At 41.3% G+C, this 24,369-nt stretch overlaps 1 protein-coding gene across 9 annotated transcripts in view; it reads right to left on the reverse strand.

The window, feature by feature from the left end:
* atp8b4 (ATPase phospholipid transporting 8B4) overlaps positions 1–24,369 on the reverse strand; it is a 291,004-nt gene that overhangs the window by 174,644 nt on the left and 91,991 nt on the right. For 7 of the 9 annotated variants that reach the window (XM_041175215.1, XM_041175219.1, XM_041175217.1 and 4 more), the window contains one exon: positions 5,351–5,416. In XM_041175215.1, coding sequence (XP_041031149.1) covers positions 5,351–5,378 — 28 coding nt within the window. In that variant the 5' untranslated portion in view covers positions 5,379–5,416. Of the gene's footprint in view, positions 1–4,797; positions 5,066–5,350; positions 5,417–22,548; positions 22,582–24,369 lie in introns of those variants that run through there. The other 2 variants (XM_041175222.1, XM_041175214.1) reach the window with 2 other exon arrangements.

The following is a 24,369-nucleotide window of genomic DNA, read 5'->3' on the forward strand; positions in this document are numbered from 1 at the left end:
GAATTCAGAAACAAAATTAACTTTGAATCAAATTTCAATTTGCCAATATAAACTTCACTGCTGAATATTTTATTTCACAAATACATTCAACATCCAACAGCTTGTAGCCTGAAAACAAATAACTCACAACACATATAGAAAGCATCACCTGTAATCAAAGACAAATCTGTAATGTGTAAAAATGAATGTTCTTTTGAATATGCTTTTAAACCATTTAACAGCCCTGGTGACCCTGCAAAGTCCTCCTTACTAACATCTGGGAGCTAGTGCCAAAATTGGGAGAGCTGCCTCACAGGCTAGTCAAGCAACAGCCTCACATTGTCATGCTCACGGAATCATACCTTACAGATAATTGTCCAGGCTTCACACCATCACCTTCCCTGGCTATGTCCTGTCCCACCGGCAGAGTGGCGGCACAGTGGTATACAGCCGGGAGGGGGTTGCTCTGGGAGTCCTCAACATTGACTCCGAACCCCATGAAGTCTCATAACATCAGATTGATTACCACATACCGATCCCTCTCAGTTGATGAATCCATGTTCCTCCATGTTGAACACACTTAGAGGAAGCACTCATGGTGGCCAGGGTGCAGAATGTACTCTGGGTGAGGGACTTGAATGTCCATCACCAAGAGTGGCTCGGTATCACCACCACAGACTGAGCTGGCCGCGTCCTGAAGGACATACCTGCTAGACTGGGTCTGTGGCAGTTAGTGAGGGAACCAACTGAGGGAAAAAACATACTTGACATTATCCTCACCAACCTGTCTGCCATAGATGCATCTGTCCATGACAGTATTGGTAGGAGTGACCACCACATGAGACGAAGTCCAATCTTCACATTGAGGTTACCCTCCATAGTGTTGTGTGGCATTACCACCGTACTAAATGGGATAGATTTTGAACAGATTTAGCAACTCAGCTTCCATGAGGCGCTGTGGGCCATCAGCAGCAGGAGAATTGTACTCGAACACAATCTGTAACCTCGTGGCCCAGCATATCCCCCACTCTACCATTATCATCAAGCCAGGGGATCAACACTGGTTCAATTAAGAGTGCAGCGGCATGCTAGGAGCAGCAGCAGACATACCCAAAAATGAGGCGTCAACCTGGTGAAGCTACAGCACAGGGCTACAAATGTGCCAAACAGCATAAGCAGCAAGTGATAGAACTAAGCGATTCCACAACCAACAGATCAGATCTAAACTTTGCAGTCCTGCCACATCCAGTCATGACTGGTGATGGATAACTAAACAAATTACTGGAGGAAGACGCTCCACAAATATCCACATCCTCAATGATGGAGGAGCCAGCACATCAGTGCAAAAGATAAGGCTGAAGCATTCACAACAATTTTCAGCCAGAAGTGCCGAATGGATGATCCACGTCGACCCATTCCGGAGGGCCCCAGCATCACAGGCGTCAGTCTTCAGCCAATTCAGCTCACTCCATGTGATATCAAGAAATAGCTACAAGAGCAGGTTAGAGGCTAGGAATCTTGCGGCAAGTAACTCACACTTGACTCCCCAAAACCTGCCCGCCACCTACAAGGCACAAGCCAGGAGTGTGATGAAATACTCCCTACTTGCCTGGGTGAGTGCAGCTCCAACAACACTCAAGAAGCTTGACTCCATCCAGGACAAAGCAGCCCACTTGATTGGCACCACATCCACAAATATTCACTCCCTCCACTAGTGACGCACAGCAGCAGCAGTGTGTACCATCTACAATATGCAGTACAGGAACTCACGAAGACTCCTTGGGCTGCACCTTCCAAACCTACGATGCTACCATCTAGAAGGACAAGGGCAGCAGATACACCTGGAAGTTCTCCTCCAAGCTATTCACCATCCTGACCATCTTGACTTAGAAATATTTTACCGTTCCTTCACTGTTGCTGGGTCAGAATCCTGGAACTCCTTCCCTACAGCACTGTGGGTGTACCTATACCACATGGACTGCAATGGTTCAAGAAGGCAGCTCACCACCAGCTCAAGGGCAATTAGGGATGGGCAATAAATGCTGGCCTAGGCAGCGACGCCCATATCCTATAAATGAATTAGAAAAATGGCACATGCAAATTTGCAGGAGGTATTTTGAAATGGTGACACCTCTGTTAAAAGAGCTGATGAGGTAATTATCAAGCAAAATGCTAAACAGTTCTAATCCTCACTGAATAAGATACTCTGACATTGTAACTGCTGTAACTGACTACAGTGGTTGTCGGAAAGGGTACATAATGGGAAAACCCCATATACCTCTTAAGAAATACATGTGGTACATTAAATAGGCAACTCAATAAAACAACAAGGATGGGAAATGGTAGATTTCTTTTGACTATGTGAATAAGATGTATCTTAGTATCAATGCCCTTTGCAATCATTAACAATAAATAAATGTACAGAGATTAAATCTGTCCAATGGCAAGTTCCAAATCCCAGCTACTTCGCTGGAGAGAGGTAGAAGGCGCAAGTCAGACATTCTCACCTAATGGCTGGTATGCTATCATGAGGGTATAATAATTTGCATAATATTTTTCTAGTTTATTGAGAAGTAGGTTTATAGGGGCTTGTGTTTTTCTGTCTGTGTGTAATTTAATTACATACTGTAGCCAATCAGCCTGCAAGTTGAAGTTATCAAAAGAAGTGTAGAAGTGTCTTTGCAAGGCTAAGTAGGAAAACATGGTTGGGGTCTTAGGCTGTAAGGTGTGACAGGAAGTGGCATTTTTAGATAGATGAAGGGAGGTTTGAATTTCAAAGAGGTTAATGAGAATATTGGCAACATGAAAAGATTTATATTATGAGAAAGGTAAAGTTCTGAAGACATATGGAAACAATGGAATTTACACATTAAAAAGGGAGAAACACGTATAAAAGGAGAATGAGGCTGTGTGTCAGGAGAAGATACTGTGAGATCTAACCAAGTGTGTGAAGTAGCCTTAATGAAGCCTCCAGTATTTGTGCATAAGCCTGCTGTCAACAGAAACTGGAGCTGGGGAAAAGTCAATTGGAATTCCACTGTCCAGGGTATTGTGTTAATTTGCTGGATCTGTTTAAAATCTAAAAATCTATTTTTGGACCGTTGCCTTAAAAGGGGGTGTAACTGGGAGTCAGGTTAATTAGGAATTTTAGGAGTAGTTATAGTAGTAATTTATAGTCCTATGTACGTGCTTGAAATCTTTTCTTTTGTTAATAAATATTTTAATTTAGTTTTTAAAATGTCTCTAAAAGTCTTGGTGGACTTATTACTTCTGAATTCAGTGCACGCATCTCAAAATAAATACAAGTTGCAAAACTGTTGTGATAGCGCAATCAAGTTTCCCTCATGATTTGATCCACATGGCACACATCATCTGCCATGTCATAACAATGGATGGTGACCAAGAAGCGGGTCACCTATCCTCCCTCTCTAGTATCCTTGATTTGTGGTTCAGCAAAACTAGTGGAAAAATTCCATTCAGCAATTAAGCTAAGCACATATGCTGCTAATAAGCAAAAAACTCCAAATTTGTCTATCCATAGACACATTTTGTGGTGAGTTTTGATCAAACCATGAAGCTCATGGTGCCACGATTGGCACAGCAACTGCGCTTTGGGGAGAATACATTCCTTTTTTTGGGATGATACGCTGGCATAGTCCCATTATAGGACTTGCTCCTGGAGTATTTATTCAAATAATTAATTTAGTGTTCAAAAGTAAAGGGTAGTGAATATGCCCCTGATGTCACAACAACGTAAGAATTAGCTCTTCTCTCACATTCTGAATCTTATCCCCCATAAAATGCAACTTCCAAGCACACAAGGTAGTATGCTAATTCACAGGAAAGGGTGTTCTTTTCCACACATTTTTCTCCATAATTGACTACATATCTCAGTCAGATTGGGTGTAACAAGCCATACGATATGTTTGCGATGGGATAAAAAATTTATTTATGGTTGTGTTGGCAGCGGCAGCAAAGATCGCACAAAGACATCTGGTGCATCAGTTGTTTGTTGGCATGTAATTTTTATGCTGATACAATGGATAGGAAATGACACATAGAGAATGGTTTGCAAAGCCTCTTCTGAGCTAGACTTTATTGAAATTACAACTTGGATTGTCAGCTCCTCCTCTTTTGATGTCCCTACCTTTCCTCACTGAGCTGTTGAACCCACGCTTCCTGAAGATACAGAGGCTAAGAGGCAATATTTCATTTGGCAGCCAGAACAGATCAGGCTTTGTGCACCCATTTTTATAAATATCATTATTGGACCATATTAAGCTTTGAAGATGGCATCACTGTATCTATTTTAGAGCAAGACTGTTAAAGTCCTGATCAATTTTAATACCTGACCTTGTTACTTCAAGCAAAGGGATTAGAATAGAATTACAGCTGGGGACCTAACACAAATGGTTTTCTTCTAAATTGATATCTTAAAGAGGCTTCAATACCCAAAAGTAACTGTTAGAAAAGTTTCGTAAAGATAGCAATTAAGAGAAAGGATTTGATTTCAATTATTAATGCTATTGAGGCAGATGAACACAGAACATGTACAATTCATAGCACACAAATTATTTACTATGTCAGCACCATTAAATTAGAGGCATGAGCATAGAATTGGCTGCTTCACAGCACAATAAGATCACCAGTTCTATGCAAGCTGAGTTTTCATTTTCAAATGCCAGGTGTAAAACAAACATCACTCGAGCGACATTGTGAAGCTTAAACCAGCTCAACTCTATAATCCACTGAACATGCAAATTAATATTGCCAGCACGTGGCAAGAGACAACATATCTGAATGAAAAAGAATTTCTACCTGCAGGCTTCACTTGAACCCTTAAGGCACACGTAGGTAACACTACAAAAGCACCCATTTTCACAAGCAAGCTGCTCTGCTGAAGTATTCCACAACTACAGACAACAAATGAACAGGTTGCTATGGAACCTCAAGGAGACTGTTCTCTTAGGTCACTTTACAGTTCGCTGAAGTGAAACATTAAAGGTAGCCCAGGCTGCACAATGTTATGTGGGGACCCGATAATGAGCTGGAAAATGAGTTACACACATCTCCAATTACTCTACCGAACAATAATCTTTAGAGCAAAACACATGATCCACTTTATCTCTCCCTGCCAGCATGTTGTGCAGTTAAAAGCAGTCTGTCCACTCCATAATAGATCCTCAGTCACACTGTGCTCAATCTGAGAGAGTAAAAGCCCTGGTGAGTTGTTACTGCTTCTATCGCTTGCACAGCATTCTTGTTCATACAATGATATTTACAGAAGACAAATGCTTATCCAACAGTTGACAGAGACAGATTAGCATGACCTGTGTATTATTTCTATTTCAATACGAGGAGATTTACTCACCTATTAATTTATCCCTACAGAGCTTCATAGCATCAGGTTACCTTTGATTTGGGCCCAAATGATGGCCTAGGGAGAGAAATAAAAACAGCAAAATGGATAGTGTCAGCAAGTCACAATGACATTAAGTAACACAATAACTCTGATAATATACAGCTCATAAGTGGAGTCTAATTATAACCATTTGTATCATCAGCTTTATTCAACTTCCCAGAAGATACATTTAAAAGGCACCTCACAGTAAAATAAAACCAAATTATTTAATTCAACACTAAAAACTACAATTGAGTTTCTTGCCTTTTCAGCCGCTTTTAGGCATAAACTAAGATTTCATTTACAAAGTTTATATACTTTTAGACCAGAAGCCCCTCTATGTTACTCACAGACCATTTTAAAAATGTATTTTGAAATTCCAACAAAAAATTTACTTTTGGAAGCAGGCTGAGTATTTTATTTCACTCAATCTTCCCATACTTATATAGTTCATTGGCAGTGATAGTACAGTTATGCTGCATTGCACTGTTACTACAGTAACGTGGACAGACAGGATAGCATTACACAGCCTACATACATCACACTGTTTAAGCATATTTTAATTGGTGAGCTTAATAACCCGTCAGTCTCCAACTACTGCTGAAATTTTTACTGTCGACCCTTGATAATTTTTTTCTATCTATTGACTGTGAAGAGGCAGAAAATCTAGCCCACTGTAATTAAATTTGGCCAACAGTCAGATCTACCGAGCAGTTCCAAAATCTAGCTGCACATCAGTTACAAGTTCAACTAGGACCAGTGAGGGGCCATTTGCCTGGTTGACCTTCAGCAGAAAAGACAAGTCTATATAACTTGTGCAATATTTGCCAAAATTGCTTCACTTGCATTTGAGATGGCGAAGTTACTTGACATTAATGTAGGATATGCAGTTAAGTTTTTCTTTATGGTCAAAGCAAGGGAAGCTTTTCAGAAAATACCTTGAGGGCTATTATTTGAAATCTCTGCCAATCTTGCAATCTCCATCTTCCCAGTTAGCAAAAAGGTCAACAAGGGGAAGCTGAAAAATAACCTCTCAAAGAGTCAGGTCAAAGGTATCAGAGACCTGCTAAGCCACTTTCTCTCTCAGCTGGACTTGAAGTGTTCAATAAAGGTGAGGCAGATTTAAACTTCAAACTAACGTATGCTCTCAAGTTAGTTGGGGCAGAGTGAATTGTAAAAGCTACTCTCCTGTACACTGCAAGACAACAGTTCACAACAAGTTAATACACAACATGCAAACTAATGAAGATGGCAAACGGAGTACAGCCAACTAACTGATTGAAGACTTGGAGATTGGTGAGAGGGGAGTTTTAAGTGTTAATTTTGTTCTTAAATTTTGCTCTTAAAACCTAATCTAGTCTGTAATTAGCAGTAACTGGAAAGTACTGTGTAAGCAGGCTTAAGTTCTTTCTTTCTTGCAGTTTAGACAGGGTAAACTCACTCTCAGTTGTAGGAGCTGAGTCATTAATTAGCTAACTGGTTGAATCTGGTTATGTAGCCCCAGTTCCGTTTACCATATATTCAAGGTTCTTTAGTGCAGCCTTGGCAAATGGAGTGCAGCTGACTAACTGAGGGAAGAGCTTGTTTCCGCTTTCTAACCTCATAGAAATTGGTTCTTGCTCTATTACAAAGAAAGGAGCTAGCTGTTTAGTGAGTATCTGGTAAGTTGTTAAGGTCTATTCTATCCTTAAGGTTTAAAATAGTGCATAATTTAGTAGTAAAATTAATAATATAAGAAAGCAACAACTATAAGTGATCAATATAATTATTTAAAATACATTAAGGATGATGGGACAGGTGATGTGTCAAGGCTGCAGCATGTGGGAGCTCCTGGATAACACTGTGATCCAGGGCAAACACATCTGCAGTAAGCGTTTGCGGCTTGAGGAACTTCACCTCAGAGTCTTTGAACCGGTGGGTGAGCTGCAGATTCTGCGACATATCGGGGAGGGGGAAAGTTACCTGGGTTTATGCCAGGAGGGAGTCACACCACTTAGGATAGGGTCTTCTGATTTGGTCAGTGGCCAGGAGGGTGTGACTGTGAGTGAGGGAGGTAAGGGGACCCAGAGAGGAGTGTGAGCCTCTGCAATTGTCCAACAGGTTTGATGTTCTCTCAGCTTGTTTGGATGAGACTGGGGGCTGCAGAGTGGCTGAACAAACTGACAATGGCACCGTGGTACAGGAAGCCATCCAAGTGGGGGGAGCCAAAAGGAAGATAGTGGTAGTAGGGGACTGTATAGTGAGGGTGTTTGACATTGTTCTCTGTAGCAAAAAGCAAGAGTTCAGGCTTTGTTGCCTGCCTGGCAGCATGCCCTACTACCACTACTACTACCACTCCTTTTTGCTCTCCCCACTTGGATGGCTTCCTGTACCACGGTGCCATGGTCAGCTTGTTCAGCCACCCTGCAGCCCCCAGTCTCATCCAAACAAGCTGAGAGAACCTCAAACCTGTTGGACAATTGCAGAGGCTCACACTCCTGTTTGGGACATCTGCTCAGGGCTGGAGAGGAACATGCAGTGGGAGGGGGAGAATCCAGCGCTTGTGGTTGATGTAGGTACCAATATCATAGGCAGGATGAGGAAAGAGGCTTTGCATAGTCAGTATGACGAGCTCGGCACCAAATTAAGGAAACAGAATCTCAAAGTTAACAACTTCTGGATTATTACCTGAGCCATTGCAAATTGGCATAGGACAAATAAGATGAGGGAAGTGAAAGTGTGGCTCAAAGACTGGTGTGGGAGAAGTGGCTTCCGGTTTATGGAGCACTGGCACCAGTGCTGGGGAAAGTGGGATCTGCACTGTTGGATGGCCTATGCCTGAACTGTGCCGGGGCTATTGTCCTTGCAAGCTGCATAACTAGGGAAGCAGAAAGGGTTTTAAACTGAATAGTTGGGGCAAGGGATCAAATTTAGGAAGATGTGGTAAACCAAAGAGTAGAGCCAAGGCAAGAGAGACAGGTATTAATATGGGAAATAACAAACACTGTCCCTTCCTGTCATAGAGTACAATTCTAAGAGTTAATCAGCAGATAAGGTTTGATGCTACAAAAATAATAAAAGGACAAAAAGACTCTGCATCTAAATGCACTTAGCATTTGAAACAAAACAGATGAACTGTTGGCATAACTAGAAATAAATATGATCTGACAGCCATTACAGAGACACGGCTACAAGATGACATAGATTGGGACCTGAATATCAAAGGGTACATGACATTTTGGAAGGACAGGAAGTTAGGACGAGGTGGTGGGGTGGCTCTGTTAATTAATGATGGCATTAGCGGGGAATGACCTAAGTTCAGGAAACCAGGATGTAGAAGTGGTTTGAGTGGGATGAGGAATGATAAAGGCAAGAAGTCACTTGTGTGAGTGGTGTAGAGGCCTCCTAATTGTATAATTAGGACAGCGTATAAAAGAAGGGGTAATGGGAGCTTGTCAGCAAGGTAAAGCAATGATCATGGGATTTTAATCTACATATAGACTGGAAAAATCAGATGAGCAGTAGCATAGATGAGGAGTTCATAGAATGTTTCCGGGATAGTTTCTTAGAACAGCACATTTTGGAACCACCCAGATGCAGGCTATACTAGACCTGGTATTGAGCAACAAGATTGGATTAATTGATAACCTCATATAGTGAAGGCACCCCTAGGTAGCAGTGACCATAATATGATTGAATTTTTATGTTCATTTTGAGGGAGAAACAAGTGTGTCCAAGACTCTTATCTTAAACTTGACTAAGGTCAATTATAAGGGCTAAATTGAACTGGCCAATGAGGTTAAGGGATATGTCAATAGAAATTCAGTTGCAGACATTTAAAAGGGATATTTCAGAATATATACATTCCAATGAGAAAGGAAAAATTCCAAGGGGAGGGCCCATCATCTCTGGCTAACTAAAAAGGTTAAAGACACTACCAAACTTAAAGAAAAAGCATATAGCAAAGCAAGTCAGAAGATTGGAATGAATATAAAGAATAGCAAAGAATGATAAAAAGATTAAGGAGGGAAAAACTAGAGTATGAGAGAAAACTAGTTAGTAATATAAAGATGGATAGTAAGAATTTCTGTAGATATTTAAATAAGAAAAGAGTTAAAGTGAGTGTTGGTCCTATAGAGAGTGCATCTGGGGAATTGATTGTGGAAAGTAGGGAGGTAGTGGACGAATTAAACAGGTGTTTTGCTTTGGCCTTCACTATAGAGGACACATCCTGGGAATAGCTGTAAAACAGGAAGTGAGGGGGTGGGCTGGGGAAGATGGGGGTGGGTGGAGTAGTGGAATTACAATCACTAGGTATTGAGCAAATTGTTGGGGCTGTGAGCTAACAAATCCCCAGGTCCAGATGGACTTCCATCTAAGGTCTTGAAAGAAGTGGCTAGTGAGATAGTTGCGACATTGGTTTTAATTTTCCAAAATTCCCTAGATTCGGGGACGGTTCCATTAGATTGGAAAATAGCAAATATAACTCCCTTTTATTCAAAAAGGGAGGGAGACAGAAAGCAGGTAACCATTGGCTTGTTAGCCTAACATCTGTCATAGGGAAAATGTTAAAAGCAATTATTAAAGATGTTTTAGCAGGTCACTTAAAAAAATTCAGGGCAATCAAGCAGAGTCAACACGGTTTTGTAAAAGGGAAATCATGTTTAACCAACTTTTTGGAGTTCTTTGAAGGAGTCACATTTGCTGTGGTAAAGGAGAACTGGTGGATGTACTATGCTTAGATTTCCAGAAGGCATTTGATAAAGTGCCACATCAAAGGTTATCGCAGAAGATAAAAGCTCATGGTATTGGGGGTGACATATTGGCGTGGACAGGAGATTGGTTAACTAACAGGAAGCAGAGTTGGCATAAATGGGTCTTTTTCTGGTGTGCCACAGGGATCAGTGCTGGGGCCTCAACTTTTTACAATTTTTATATAAATGACTTGGATGAAGGGATTGAAGGAATGGTGGCTAAATTTGCTGATGGCAAAATGATAGGAAGTAAATCATGAAGAGGATGTAAGGAGGCTACAAAGTGACACAGGTTAAGTAAGTCAGCAAAGATCTGGCAAATGGAGTATTACGTGGGCAAATGTGAAATCATTCATTTTGGCAGGAAGAATAAAAAGGAAACTTGTTACCTAAATGGTGAGAGATTGCAGAGCTCTTGAGATTCAGAGGGATCTGGGTGTCCTAGTGTATGAATCACAAAGGGTTAGTGTGCAGGTACAGCAGGTAATTAGGAAAGCTAATAGAACGTTATCATTTATTGTGAGGGGAACTGATTACAAAGTAGGGAGGTTATGCTTCAGTTTCCAGGGCACTGGTAAGACCACATCTGCAGTATTACTCTCCTTTCTTAAAGAAAGATGTAAATGTATTAGAATCAGTTCAGAGAAGATTTTCTAGACTAATACTAGGATTGGGTGGTTTGTCTTATTAGAAAAAGCTGGACAGGTGAGGCTTGTATCCACTGGAATTTAGAAGAGTGAGAGATGACATGATTGAAACCTTTAAGATCCTGAGGGGTCTTGACAGGGTGGATGTGAAGAGAATATTTCCTCTTGTCAGAGAATCTAGAACTAGGGGTCACTGTTTAAAATAAAGGGTCACTCATTTAAGACAGATGAGGAGAAATTTTTTGAGGGTTGAGTGTCTTTGGAACTCTTTCTTTCTGAAAAGGCAGTGGAAGCAGAGTCTTTGAATATTTTTAAGGCAGAGCTAGATAGATTCTTGCTTAACAAGGGGGTGAAAGGTTACTAGCAGTAGGCAGGAATGTGAGATTGTATTTACATTCAGATCAGCCATGATCTAACTGAATGGCAGAACAGGCTCAAGGGGCCAAGTGGCCTACTCTGCCTAATTCATATGTTTATATGGTTACTTTTCAGGTAACTGGTGTCACACTGCCAATATATGGAATATCTGAAACACCCAGAGTTGGGGACCCCCATATATACACCTTTGTTACCTCTAGACCTGACTATTCCAATGAACTCCTGGCTGGTCTCACATTCTACCCTCTGAACTTGAGATCATCCTAACCTCTGCTGCCCATGTTTTAACTCGCACCAGGTCTTTCCCACTAATGTCATTTTAGGGAAGGAAATCTGCTGTCTTTACCTGGTCTGGCCTACGTGTGACTCCAGACCTACAGCAATGTGGCTGATGCTTAATTGCCCTCTGAAATGGCCTATCAAGCCACTCAAGGGCAATTAACAAAGGGCAACAAATGCTGCCCCTGCCAGTGATGCCCATATCCCATGAAAGAATAAAGAAAAAATCCCATTCACTTATCACCCCTGCACTTACTGACATACATTGACTCCTGGTCAAGCAACAGCTTGATTTTAAAATTCTTATCCTTGTTTTCAAATCACTCCATGGCCCTGTCCCTCCCTATCTCTGTAATCTCCTCCAGCTCCACACCCCTTTGAGATATATCTGGGCTCCTCTAATTCTGGCCTCTCGAGCATCCCTGATTTTAATTGTTCAACCATAGTTGGCCATGTCTTAATGTGCCTTGAACCAGGAATTCACCCCCTGCTCTGGCTCCCTACCTCACTTTCCTCCTCTAAGACACTCCATAAAACCTGCCTTGTTGACCATGCTTTTGGCCATCTGATCTAATGTCTCCTTATGTGGCTCAGTGTTATGCTTCTATGAAGCCTCTTGGAACAGGCACTATATAAATAAGTTGTTGTTGTTATTGATAATATTGTTGGAATTAAATGGCAGACACAAACATCCATTATTCTCAGAGCATTGACAAGGAAAGTAACTACATATTTTAGTAGTAATGATACCAGAAGAGTACACAAAACTGATCTGTTGAAGGGTCATGAGGACTCGAAACGTCAACTCTTTTCTTCTCCGCCGATGCTGCCAGACCTGCTGAGTTTTTCCAGGTAATTCTGTTTTTGTTTTGATCTAGCAAGTGATTGTCCGGGAAAAAAATGCTGCTTACAATTTTCTTACCAATAGAGAGACCTTAAGAAATTCCTTCCATAACCCTCATTTCTTTTTTCTTTTAGCCACAGTGCTTGAAGACACTACCACTCCAAAAACATGTTTCACTGATATCAATGGCTAAACAACAGTCCTTATGTCTTTGATTCACTGGAACTTTGATTAGCTTAGTGTAGCTTAGCAAGAATAGTTAGCATACTCATGATAAATTGCAATAAGCTATTTAAAGATGCTCTCTTTGCCTTAAATCATCTAAGGTGATAAAAGTACCAGGGGAATGGCGAGATGAAAAAAAGACTGGTGCACCTAATTCATTTTCTACAATTCTAGTAATCACATGATACAATGATAATAGAATTGTTGACTAATCATCACAATCAATCTCTATCAATTAGTCTATAATAGACCCAAACAAGGAAACTCCCAGTGGTGGAAAGCTTAGGGAGCCACAGATACAAGCGTACTACACCAACCATATATCATACCTTAAATTACCCAACCATATATCAAACCTTAAATTAATTATATGTACAAAATGATGTTTGGAACAATAAATTATTCACAGAAATTAGCCTAGCATTTCATTCATTAAGGGATGAAGTAGCTACAATTTTTCTAATAATATCCATAATGTTTGGGCGTGTGACATTATGTGTAGAATATGGAATCAGAGACAGGTCCACCAGAACAGAAGACAAAATTTCCCATCTGATACCATTTAATTTCCTTGCGAGTAGCATTGTGAATCACTAGTTATGAAAATGATCCCAAAGATTAGTAATAAAAAGTAAAACACACTAGGGATCTACATCTTCAGCACTAAACAGCTTCATTGTGAACCAGTTTTACAGCGTGCCTGGTTGACTTCAATAAAAAGAAAAACAAGCACAATGAAAAATAGGCTGCTGATTTGCCATCAACCAGTTTTGCATGACTAACATAGACCAATTTCATCCACATTGCCCGGATTCCAAGAACTCGAGTATACATTTCAATTAATACTGAAATCAAAGCACTTTTACCTTAACTGAACTCATGTTTGGCTTACGCATTTGGTGTCTCCTGCCTATTTTGAAATTTATGAAGGAAGTCTGCTTCTTAAATGATATGAACACAAGCCAGTAATTTTCCCTTCAGTCACATAATGTGCACTGTGCCACCACACATTGTTTCAGACATCAGCTCAATTGCCATTCCCTCATCAGTACTGTAGCATAACATGGAACCAGAAAATTTGGATTCCAAGATTGGAATACACAACAATTCAGTATAAAATAAATTATTTGCGTCTCTCTTAATTTATTTAATTTCAAAGCGCAAGCAACATACTAAATGCAGTATGTTGCAGCATTATTCATCTGAAAATACTACTGATATAAGTCAATTACTTTCAAATGAAATGCCATAGGTACTTAATGAGTCACTTATTCCAGCAGTTTACATTAACCATAATGTAGGTTACCCCAATGTTATCAACACCAGAACTATCTTTACAAAAAAACAAGTGTTTTTGTCTCCCAATAAAACATAGTCCTGTAAAAATAAAATATTGTAAAAGTCATTCTAGAAATAAATCAAAATTAAAATGTGTGCAATTTGTAGTCAATCACCCTTCTGCCTACTTCAGAATGAACAATGTTCCACTCTGACTTCTGAATGATTGACTTAAATTTCCTCTGGGGAGATTAAACATATTTCCTCTTTTTATTGCTATTTATGTGGCTACTGAAGGTGGTTTTACCTGACCCATTTCCAGTTGCCGCTGCACATATCATCAGAATACCACAAAAATATGCAAATTCTGTTCCCAAATGTACCTCAGAGAATCCATCTTGATGCAGGCCAAAAGCCTGCTCTTAGAACGAGAACATCTGATGAGAGAGTAGGTAATGTCTCTTTTCATGAGACACAGAATAGGGGAATACATTGTACAGGAAATACTCCCAACCTTTGTGTTTTTTTTTTTAGCACTGCACTTGGGAACTTGGATTGTTTTTAACTCTTTCAGTGCCGGTCAAGATAATTAATCGAAGAGTCAGCTGGGTTCATTACTCCACAAATTGAAGACCTAGATTTTCCACTGGCAGACGGCTCAGCAGTGGCTTCAAATCTAGGTTTGCATGCTGATGCCCATCAGAATAATAGAATTCATCAATGAATCCTTCAAACACTGGAAACAAGTGGGCACAAACTGCTCTCACATAATTATGAGCAGGTTAGATTAATAGCACACTGGCATGAACTTCTTCAAATGCCACAGAAATACATTCAGGTCTTGGTGCTTTGAAGGTATAGCTTCAACCAACTCTCACAGAAGATTGGACATTAATTATTTAAAAAAATGTTCTGCTGCCTAAAAGGCAACTTTTAGTGTCCATCCTCATTATCACATTACAAAGATTAGAACATTAAAACTGATGGAAATTTTCACCTACTGGGAGGTAAGTAACTACTTTAGAAACTTCCAAATATAGATTACAAGAAAGTCTGATGATGGAATGAGCCTACAGCATCATAGTTCCAAACTCCGAGGAATTAAGTGGGCCAAAATCTTTTGCAGTGAGCGACTAATCTATTATCAACATGGAGCACAGGGATATGTTTTACTTATAAGCCACTATTACTGAAGTGGTTTTACAGATTCAGACATATTACGGAAGTATTTTATTCTGAAGTTCAAATAGGTGCTTGGACACACCTACAAGTTCCCTTTTATCGATTACCGATCAATCAGGGGGAAAAAAATTGAAACCCGAGAGGTCAGCAAGAGAAGTCACTTTTTAAATAGTCTGCACAAGTGGTTCTATCTGTGCAGAAGTAGCTTTACAGAGTTCCATACAGGATACGAACAGACCAAAGCCTGCAAGGACAACATCTAATGTTTTTAAAGCAACGATTATGACCATTTTACACATTTCTCAGCCAGTTAAATCACTGTAAGATGCAGAAGTCAAGCTCCCATTGCTCTGGCTGAAACTCGCCCACTGTTGTAGCAGTCTAACAGTTCCACCTGCTGGACCAGCCACCCAAGCCTTCTCTGAGTGAGACCACTAATTTAGTACCAAATTGCAAACAGTTTTATGCTGGTGCCCCCAGCCATTGAATAGAGATGAAGTTCTGAGGGGGCTTGACAGGGCAGATGCTCAGAGGATTTAAAAAAATATATTGTTTCACGAGATGTGGGTATTGCTGGCCAGGCCAGCATTTATTGCCCTTGAGGAGGTAGTGGTGAGCCTGAAGGTGTGGTTTTACCTGACCCATTTTCAGTTACCACAAAAATATGCAAATTCTGTTATCAGATGTACCCCTTCAGCCACTACCTTCAGTTGGCATATTAATAGCAAAATTAAGAGAAAATATATTTAGTCTCACCAGAGGAAATTTGTCTCAATGGGGAGAATTTTCTCCCTGTCAGGGGGACTGAGTGGGAGCGGGCGTGCAGCTGATCTCCGCCCCGTGATCAGCTGCGTGCCACCAATTTTATGTGGGCAGGCCAATTAAGGCCCACCCAGCGTGATGCGTGCCCGGAGGCGCTGAGTGCTCCCTGTGCAGGCGGAGGGAGGAGGCTGAGTCGGGGCCTGCGCTCTTTCACAGGCGCACAAAAGAGCGCAGAAATCTCCCTGAGGCACGGAGCTGCCTCAGGGAGTTTAATTTCATTTTTCAAAATTTAAGAGAAAGAAAAAAAACATTTCCGACATGTACCCTCATGTGACAGTGTCACATGAGCTAGGACATGTCAATGAATTATAATTAAAGAATTTATTTGATTTATAAACTTCATAAAACCTCATCCCGCCCGTGGATGAGGTTTCATGAAAAATGTGAAGGCCGCCTGGGCTTTTCACCTGCCCGACAACCTTAAGATTGGATGGGCAGCTCCGTTAAGTCTCTTAATTAGTTTTTAAATGTCTTTATTAGGCCTTTGACAGTTCAACGGGCGCGCAGCCGACTCTGGTGCGTACCTGTCGAACTGAAAATCGGATGCCCCCTCACGCTGACCCGAAGATTCTGGCCAATGTTTACTCATGTGTGGGGATCCAGAACTAGGGGGCACAGTTTAAGAATAAGGGGCTCCCATTTAAGACAGGGATGGGTGGGCGGAGGACGATTTCTCCCGAGGGGTATTCATCTTTGGAATTCTCTCCCTCAATGAGCAATGGATGCTGGGTCATTGAACATATTCAAGGCTGAGCTAAACAGATTTTTGATTAACAAAGGAGTCAAGAGTCATGGTGGACAAGGAGGAAAATGGAGTTAAGGCTACAATCAGATCATCACTGATCTTATAGAATGGCAGAGCAGGCTTGATGGGTTGAATGGCATGGTCCTGCTCCTATTTCTTATGATCCCATAATCGTTCAACCCAACTAGGGATATATATCTCATCAGAATGCTTAAGAGGTGGAATACTACTGATTAATCTTCATACAGGATCAACCAGTCAAGTTCTAATCTGCCAGTGTTACTTAAGCACTATTGACACATTTGCTTTAGATGCAAAATGGCTTCCTACAAAGTTATCAACTTGGTTACAATCAAAGACATTTTACATGAAACACCACCACTGCCAGTAAACGTGGCCTCACAAGTTACCTGCTTACATTTTCCATCAGCCAGCTCGCTAACCCCAATGCCCTTCTACCTGCTGTGCAGTAAGCAGCACACAATAATGGCAGGTGGGAGATTGGACAGAACAAGTGGGTCATCACACTTGAGAGGCCATATCTGGGCTTCGAAAGCAATGGATTGTGAGGGGACACTTATGCTGCAGCTAAGGGGATTGGGGGTGGGGGGGAAACAGGGCCCTGCTCTGATAGATCTCTCTTCATCACTCCAACCAAGACCCTATGCCAAACATCATTATGCCTGCCCAGTACAAGCAGACTCCTAAAGCCCCACCCTATAAGAACCTGCAGCCTTGCAGACCGCACAATCCCAGCTTCACCCTTAACTCTCACACAACCCACCTACAAGTCTTGCTGGACTTGTTGATTCACCTCCTTAATTCTGTCAGAATTTCCCACCCCCACCTCTCAGCCTGAGGACTCCCACTCCCAGTGTAATGCTCCAATATCACTCCACATCTGCTGCCACCTTTCTGAAGCTAACTCTTATGGGTATCGCTGCATAAGTAGGTTTTGTGGGATAGAGTGTTGTGTTGAAATTACTGTCCATCTTAAGTACAAATATGCTTTGCTTAAGGATTAACTCAGAATTATTAATCTGTTCAATGAACTGAAGCAGTTAACGGACACAGCTGTTAAATCTTTCCAGCTATTTTTCCCAAGTGCTTACTTTAAAAAAAAAAATTAGATTGCAGCAACAGCCAGTTAAAAAACACACATTTGACTCTAGTTGTGCTGGGCAGTCAACAGGCAATTTTCCATCTCCTTACACACAATCCCAAAGCTCTGACTCAGTGAACTAAAACTGTGAGAGAGGGACCAAGAGTGGGAGCGAGAAAGGGGGGAGAGAGCGAGAGGGAGAGAGAGTGAGAGATTGGGAACGCAAGCGGGAAGGAGGGCGGGGGCAGGGGTTGAGAATGGGAGGGAGAGAGGAAACGAGTGTGAGAGAGAGAGAGAGAGAGAGAGAGCGCAAGAGAGGGAGTGAGACAGAGAGAGAGAGAGAGAAAGTGTAAGAGTGAGTGAGTGACTGAGCGCTCCAGACAGCAGCAGGGTGGACACTGCTACAGATAGAAATAGGTGAGAGTTTGGATGTACCTCGATTTTGCTTTTCAAATTTTCCTATACGTGTGGACTGAACCATTAACCTAGTCAAGACTGCAATCTGTGCTGCTGTACCAAACTGAACCAACATTTTAAGCATCTTTTACAGTTGTAACTGGAACAGAGAATCTGTCAGTTGTGTCCTAGTGACCCAATCCAATCTTACAGGCTTGCTAGAATTTCATTCTAGTTACAGTAGTAACAGATTCAATATAAAACAACTCAGCACTTCTGTGTTGGGCTGCAAAATAATCTGTTCCCTCCCAGATCCTGCCACCTTTTCCCCCTCTTCCTTCTGATAAAACTCATTCTTGGGCACTTAAAACGCCTCTTTAACCAGAATAGTTAAAAATAGCGTAAAGTGTCTGGGCCCATTCCTTTGGGTGCTATTTTAACCCATTTATTTTACATAGATTAACTACTTTATTAGAATAGTACACACAGGATTTAAATACACAAGTATTAACAAGTGCCCTAAAAATTGTATCACTCCAAGGGCTTGTTCTGAAATGATCCCAGTGCAGCAGATACTTGTGTGATATTTTATCCTCTCCTGGGATGTGAGCTTTGCTGGCTGGGCCAGCATTTGTTGTCCATCCCTAATTGCCCTCAAGAAGGTGATGATGAGTTATCGTCTTGAACTGCTGCAGTCCCCACAGGGTTGTTGGGAAGGGAGTTCCAGGATTTTGACACAGCGATAGTGTAGAAACAGCGATATATTTCCAAATCAGGATCGTGTGTGGCCTAAGGGGATCTTTCTGGTGACTATATTCCCATATTTCTGTGGCCCTTGTCCTTCTATTTGGTAGAGGTCACAAATTTATAAGACATTGCAGACATCCCAATCCTGTCCTCGGCCAATATCCACAACCGTTTTCCAATAGGAGTCACTTAATAACTTTCCTGAGCAGCAATCACAGTTGGTTATTCATTGCCTCCCTAGTGATATGAAGGTTAATGGGAGTCCCAGATACCAGCTCAGCCAAGAGCAACTAACTTGACATAGATCAAATGATGAACTGCAACCTTCATGTCCAGTGTGGTTCAGTTCCACACTGACTAGAATATTTGCCAAATTAGCTGTCAAGGAAACATTTTAGATTTCTGGTCAATGGTAACACCTAAGTGGAACAGCCATATGAATACTGTGGCTCCAAGAGCAGGTCAGAGGCTGGGAATTCTGCAGTGAGTAATTCAGCTCCTAACTCCCCCAAATCTCTCCACCATTTACAAGACACAAGTCAGGAATGTGATGAAATACTCTCCACTTGCCTGGATGATTGTGGCTCCAACAATGCTGAAGAAACTGAACAAAGGTCAAAGCAGGACATCCAGGACAAAGCAGCCCGCTTGATCGGCACCCCATTCACCATTTTAAACATTCACTCCCTCCACAACAGCGTACAGTGACAGCAGTGCAAACCATGAGCCATGTAAAGATGCACAGCAGCAACTCGCCAAGTGTCCCTCAACAGTGTCTTACAAATTCGCGACCTCTACCATCCAGAGGACAACAGCCACAGACATATGGGAATATAGTCACCTGAAAGATCCTCTTGAGTCACACACCATCCTGACTTGGAAATATATCACTGTTTCTGCACTGTCACTGGGTCAAATTCCTGGAACTCCCTTCCTAATATCCCTGTGGATGTTCCTATACTAGATGGACTGCAGTTCAAGATGACAACTCATCACCTTCTTGAGGGCAATTAGGGATGGGCAACAAATGCTGGCCCAGCCAGCAAAGCTCACATCCCATGAGAGAATTAAAAAAAGATCTGTCATTTTCATATAATACTCAGGCAGGACATTTTGCTTATCTCGACTGTAAACGTTTGGCACTGGACGCATAGGAAAAGGTAGGCATGCTCTGTGTGACGAATATCTGGTTTATGCTAATATTTTAGAGGTGTTGTTTAGCTCTGGGAAGATTGTTGGTGTGAAGTTTGGGTAACTAAAATGCTGGGCTTGAGACACTGCCACAACATCTAAAAGAAAAAGGTAGTTCAGAAGGTTACCCATGTTTGTTTAATAGGGTCAGAATAGAAGAGATGGAGCGGTACAACAGCAGATGGGCTTACTTAACTGGAGAACTGGAGATGTGATGTCTACACTGCTGGCAAAGAAGTACAGACCAGGGGGATGCTTTGTCTTGGGAGTAAGAGCTAAATTAGTTTAAAACCCTGAAAGGCTACATTGGCAGTGTCAGCTTAGTGGAGCTAGTGAACTGCAAAAGCGTGCCAGTAATTAGAGGCGGGAACGCAGCTTTGTGAATCCCATGAAGTGCAGTCTCGGAAGAGACTGAACCATCAGGGGGTGAGCAGTAGTTGAGGAGTCGGAGCGGCTTTTGAAGGAATTTAGAGGTTAGATCTTTGAAAGTCAAGAATTGAAATCCCTTGTGATGAGAGTTTTAATGAGATTGTGTGACTCAGTGGTCACTGACATCTGGTGGGTTGCTGAGAAATCGTGGGATCAGTCTTGGTCGCATCTGCCATTTAATGGGCAGCGTTGTGCGTTTGACTACAGTTTGTCTGTTAATTCATACTTACCTTGTGTTCATTCTGAATGTTAGTGTGTAAGATAGATACTGTAGATTATTTTACTTTTCTGATTTTGCATAGTAAAGCTTATTTGTTTGCTTAAAACTATGGGGTCTTGTGGATTTATTCTCTTAGTGGATAACTGGGATTTCAACTTTGTTTACTTTAAACAAAAAGTTACAGGTCCCGAACTAGATGTTAACACCCGTGAAACAAAATATAATTTATATGGACTCTTAAACACCCTATTAAGGAAACAAAGAAGTGAACTTTTCAACTTCTGTGTTGCACTGAAGTCAGTTCTCATTTTAATATTGACCTCTCATTCCTCTGGAGCCATTTGAATAACAAAACGTAAAAAAAAAGTGAACTTGCGCATAAATGAAAATGTTTTCTTTCCAAGCAGATTCATTAATATGGAACGAAAAGTAAAATAAATATCACTTCAAATATGTGCAAAAGCCAATCTTGATTACAATGCCCTGGCAAGCCAAAAATATGGCCCAGTGTTTATCAAATAAAATCTCAGTTGTCTCTTTGTCTAAGCAATCATCAGTGAATTGAGATTTTTTACTCATTAATTAGACTATACAGCATAAAAATGTTGCAGTATCCTTTAATTATTAGGCAGTGGTATCCATCCCACCAAATGGGTGATTTAGTAGTATTAATAATGATGTTTTAATAATAGTATTTCTTTCAAGAATCACATTTGCAGCCCAAAGGCTGAATTTCAATGTGATTTGCACCAAAGTCATATCTAAACGAAGTAATCAAGTTAAAAACATGGAAACATGTGACAACGACATAGTGAGAAAAATAGACAGATAAATTCAACAGGTAGCAGGGAAATGGTGGACGAAATATTAAAAGAAAGAACATTGAATTAAAATTATATTTCAGTTACAAAGCAATACACCATTCCTCATTACAGGCACTGGAGTACCTATCGATTTCATCATTTAATACCTCACTGAGGACCCGAGCCATGTAAGGGATAGGGCTGTGTCAATACCTATCCATCCACATCTTACAGGGTTTAATTTAGTCAAACCAACAAGTTGCCTCGATTGCTGTGGGCATGGTGATGGTGACCAGTTCTGAAATTGTGGAGTTTACACAAAGGATTTTCCAAACTTAGTACAAACATTCGTTCTTCTTGTTTGGAAAGTTTCGAGCTTTGTGACATGGAGGGCATTGTCGTACAACTGGGATTGAGAGCCTTAGATCAATCTCAGCACACACGTCTATATTCTTTCCACACGGGTGGTTTGGTCCTGTATGAGGTCTGGGTCCCACAAAGCCACAGCGCATTCGACCAAGGGACAGATGTAGCCAGCGAAGATCAACAACAGGTCGTGGTCAGGGAGTCAGCAGATGCTAATTAAATGACAATGCATTGAAGACATCCTTGCAGAACGTTTGTGCATGAAAGTCAAAGTTCTACAATTGAGAGCCTGGTTCATGTCTGGTGATTTTAACTTCCTTATCTCGTTCTCATGAGTAGGGAGGAAAGCACTTATTTATGACAATGGTTGCAGCAAATTCAATAACATTTCAATGCACAAGTGCAAAAACAAGAAAGGCTCCAAGTTCAACCCTTGGTCACTACTGAGTTTGTTAGTATTGATGGTGGGAATACGGAGTAGGGAGGAAAAGAAAAATCAATCAGGAAGATGTGTATATGGGGCACCAGACAGAAAAATAACTGGATTAGATTAGGTTCAGTTATGATACAAACATTCAACCTGCAGATTTTGTAGGCTCTGGAGTCCGATATCGAGAGAAAGACAGAAAGGTAGAAAGAGAGAGAGAGAGAAAGAGAAAGAGCACACAAGCACTAAGTCAGTAATCCAAGACAAAATTCTGGGGGAGAAAACACTTGTTTACCATCTCATTACTCAAGGAGAGCAAAAATTTTTAAAAAGTGACATTTGTTCAAGTCTTACCTTCCAGTAACATCCAATGTGCATTGAAAACGATCCCAACTGCTTGTTTCCCCTATCTTGTTTTCTATCATTTCAAAAGGGAATTGAAATCATGAGCTCCAAGTCACATACTGCTCATGCAGTCCTGAATTATAGTATCAATTACTGCCGTTACAAGTTCATTGGGCTGAAGTTTCCCACTGTGTTGCATTTGTTTTTTTCAGCATGTTTTTCTCAAAATAAACTAAACCAACACAAAAGGTCAAGGAATTTCAAGTACAAATTATGTCCAGTGCAAATCAAGATTGCACGATCTTTGGCACAAGTTTTAAAAACATTGTGATAGAAGCCAGCCCTGTCCATAAAACTGGCCATGCCCCCAGTTCAAATAATTTAGCATTGTGAGTTTCTGCTAATTGCATCTTTATTAGGCTTTCGAAGGGGCTCTTAGACTTAAGCATTTTTAGGCACAAGAGAAGAGACATTCATAGCAAATAACATTCACGCCACACAAGTGCCAGGCAATGACCACCTCCAACAAAAGAGAATCTATCCATTGCCCCTTGATGTTCAATGGCATTACCATCAATGAATCCCCCACTATCAACATCTTGGGGGTTACCATTGACCAGAAACTGAACTGGACTAGCCAGATAAATGCTGCGGCTACAAGAGCAGGTCAGAGGCTAGGAATCCTGTGATGAGTAATCCACCTCCTGACTCCCCGAAGCCTGTCCACCATCTACAAGGCACAAGTCAGGAGTGTGATGGAATACTCCCCATTTGCCTGGGTGAGTGCAGCTCCCACAACACTCAGGAAGCTGGACACCATCCAGGACAAAGCAGCCCACTTGATTGGCACTCCATCCACAAACATTCACTCCTTCAACCACCAACGCACAGTGGCAGCAGTGTGTACCATCTACAAGATGCACTGCAACAACTCACCAAGGCTCCTTAGACAGCACCTTCCAAACCCACGACTGCTACCAACTAGAAGAACAAGTGCAGCAGACACACGGGAACACCACTACCTGGAAGTTCCCCTCTAGGCCACACTCCATCCTGACTTGGAAATCTATCACCATCCCTTCACTGTCGTTGGAATCCTGGAACACCGTCCCTAAAAGTACTGTAGATGTACCTACACCACTTGCACTGCAGCGGTTCAAGAAAGCAGCTCACCACCACCTTCTCAAGGGCAGTTATGGATAGGCAATAAATGCTGACCCAGCCAGTGACACCCACATCCCATGAATGAATAAAAAAAAAGACACATTTTAAAAGTGTTTAAATAGTTTTAAAAGAGACTATTAAGAATCTGGCTATTGTACCCAGATGTAACTGGTAAGTGGTTCTGTATAGTTTTTTTTTAAATCATACGAGGATACGAATGAGGAGGAGTAGGCCATTCGGCCCCTCGAGCCTGCTCCACCATTCAACAAGATCATGGCTGATGTGATTGTAACCTCAACTCCACATTCCCAACTACCACCGACAACTTTTCCCCCCCTTTCTTGTCAAGAATCTGTCTGTCTATCTACCTACCTACGCCTTAAAAATACTAAAAGACTCTGTTTCCATCGCCTCTTGAGGAAGAGAGTTCCAAAGACTCACAACCCTCTGAGAGGAAAAATTTCTCCTCATCTCTGTCCTAAACGGGTGACCCCTTATTTTTAAACAGTGGCCACTAGTACTAGATTCTCCCACAAGAGGAAACATCTCTCCACATCGACTCTGTCAAAACCCTTCAAATTTTCGATTGTTTAAAATTGAAAGATAGTGGACTAGACACTGAGCAAAATGGTTTATTTTTTGCAATAAACACATTTTCAGTTGTGT

Source organism: Carcharodon carcharias, chromosome 26, assembly GCF_017639515.1.
Source record: "Carcharodon carcharias isolate sCarCar2 chromosome 26, sCarCar2.pri, whole genome shotgun sequence".
In the NCBI taxonomy this organism is placed as follows: Eukaryota; Metazoa; Chordata; class Chondrichthyes; order Lamniformes; family Lamnidae; genus Carcharodon; species Carcharodon carcharias.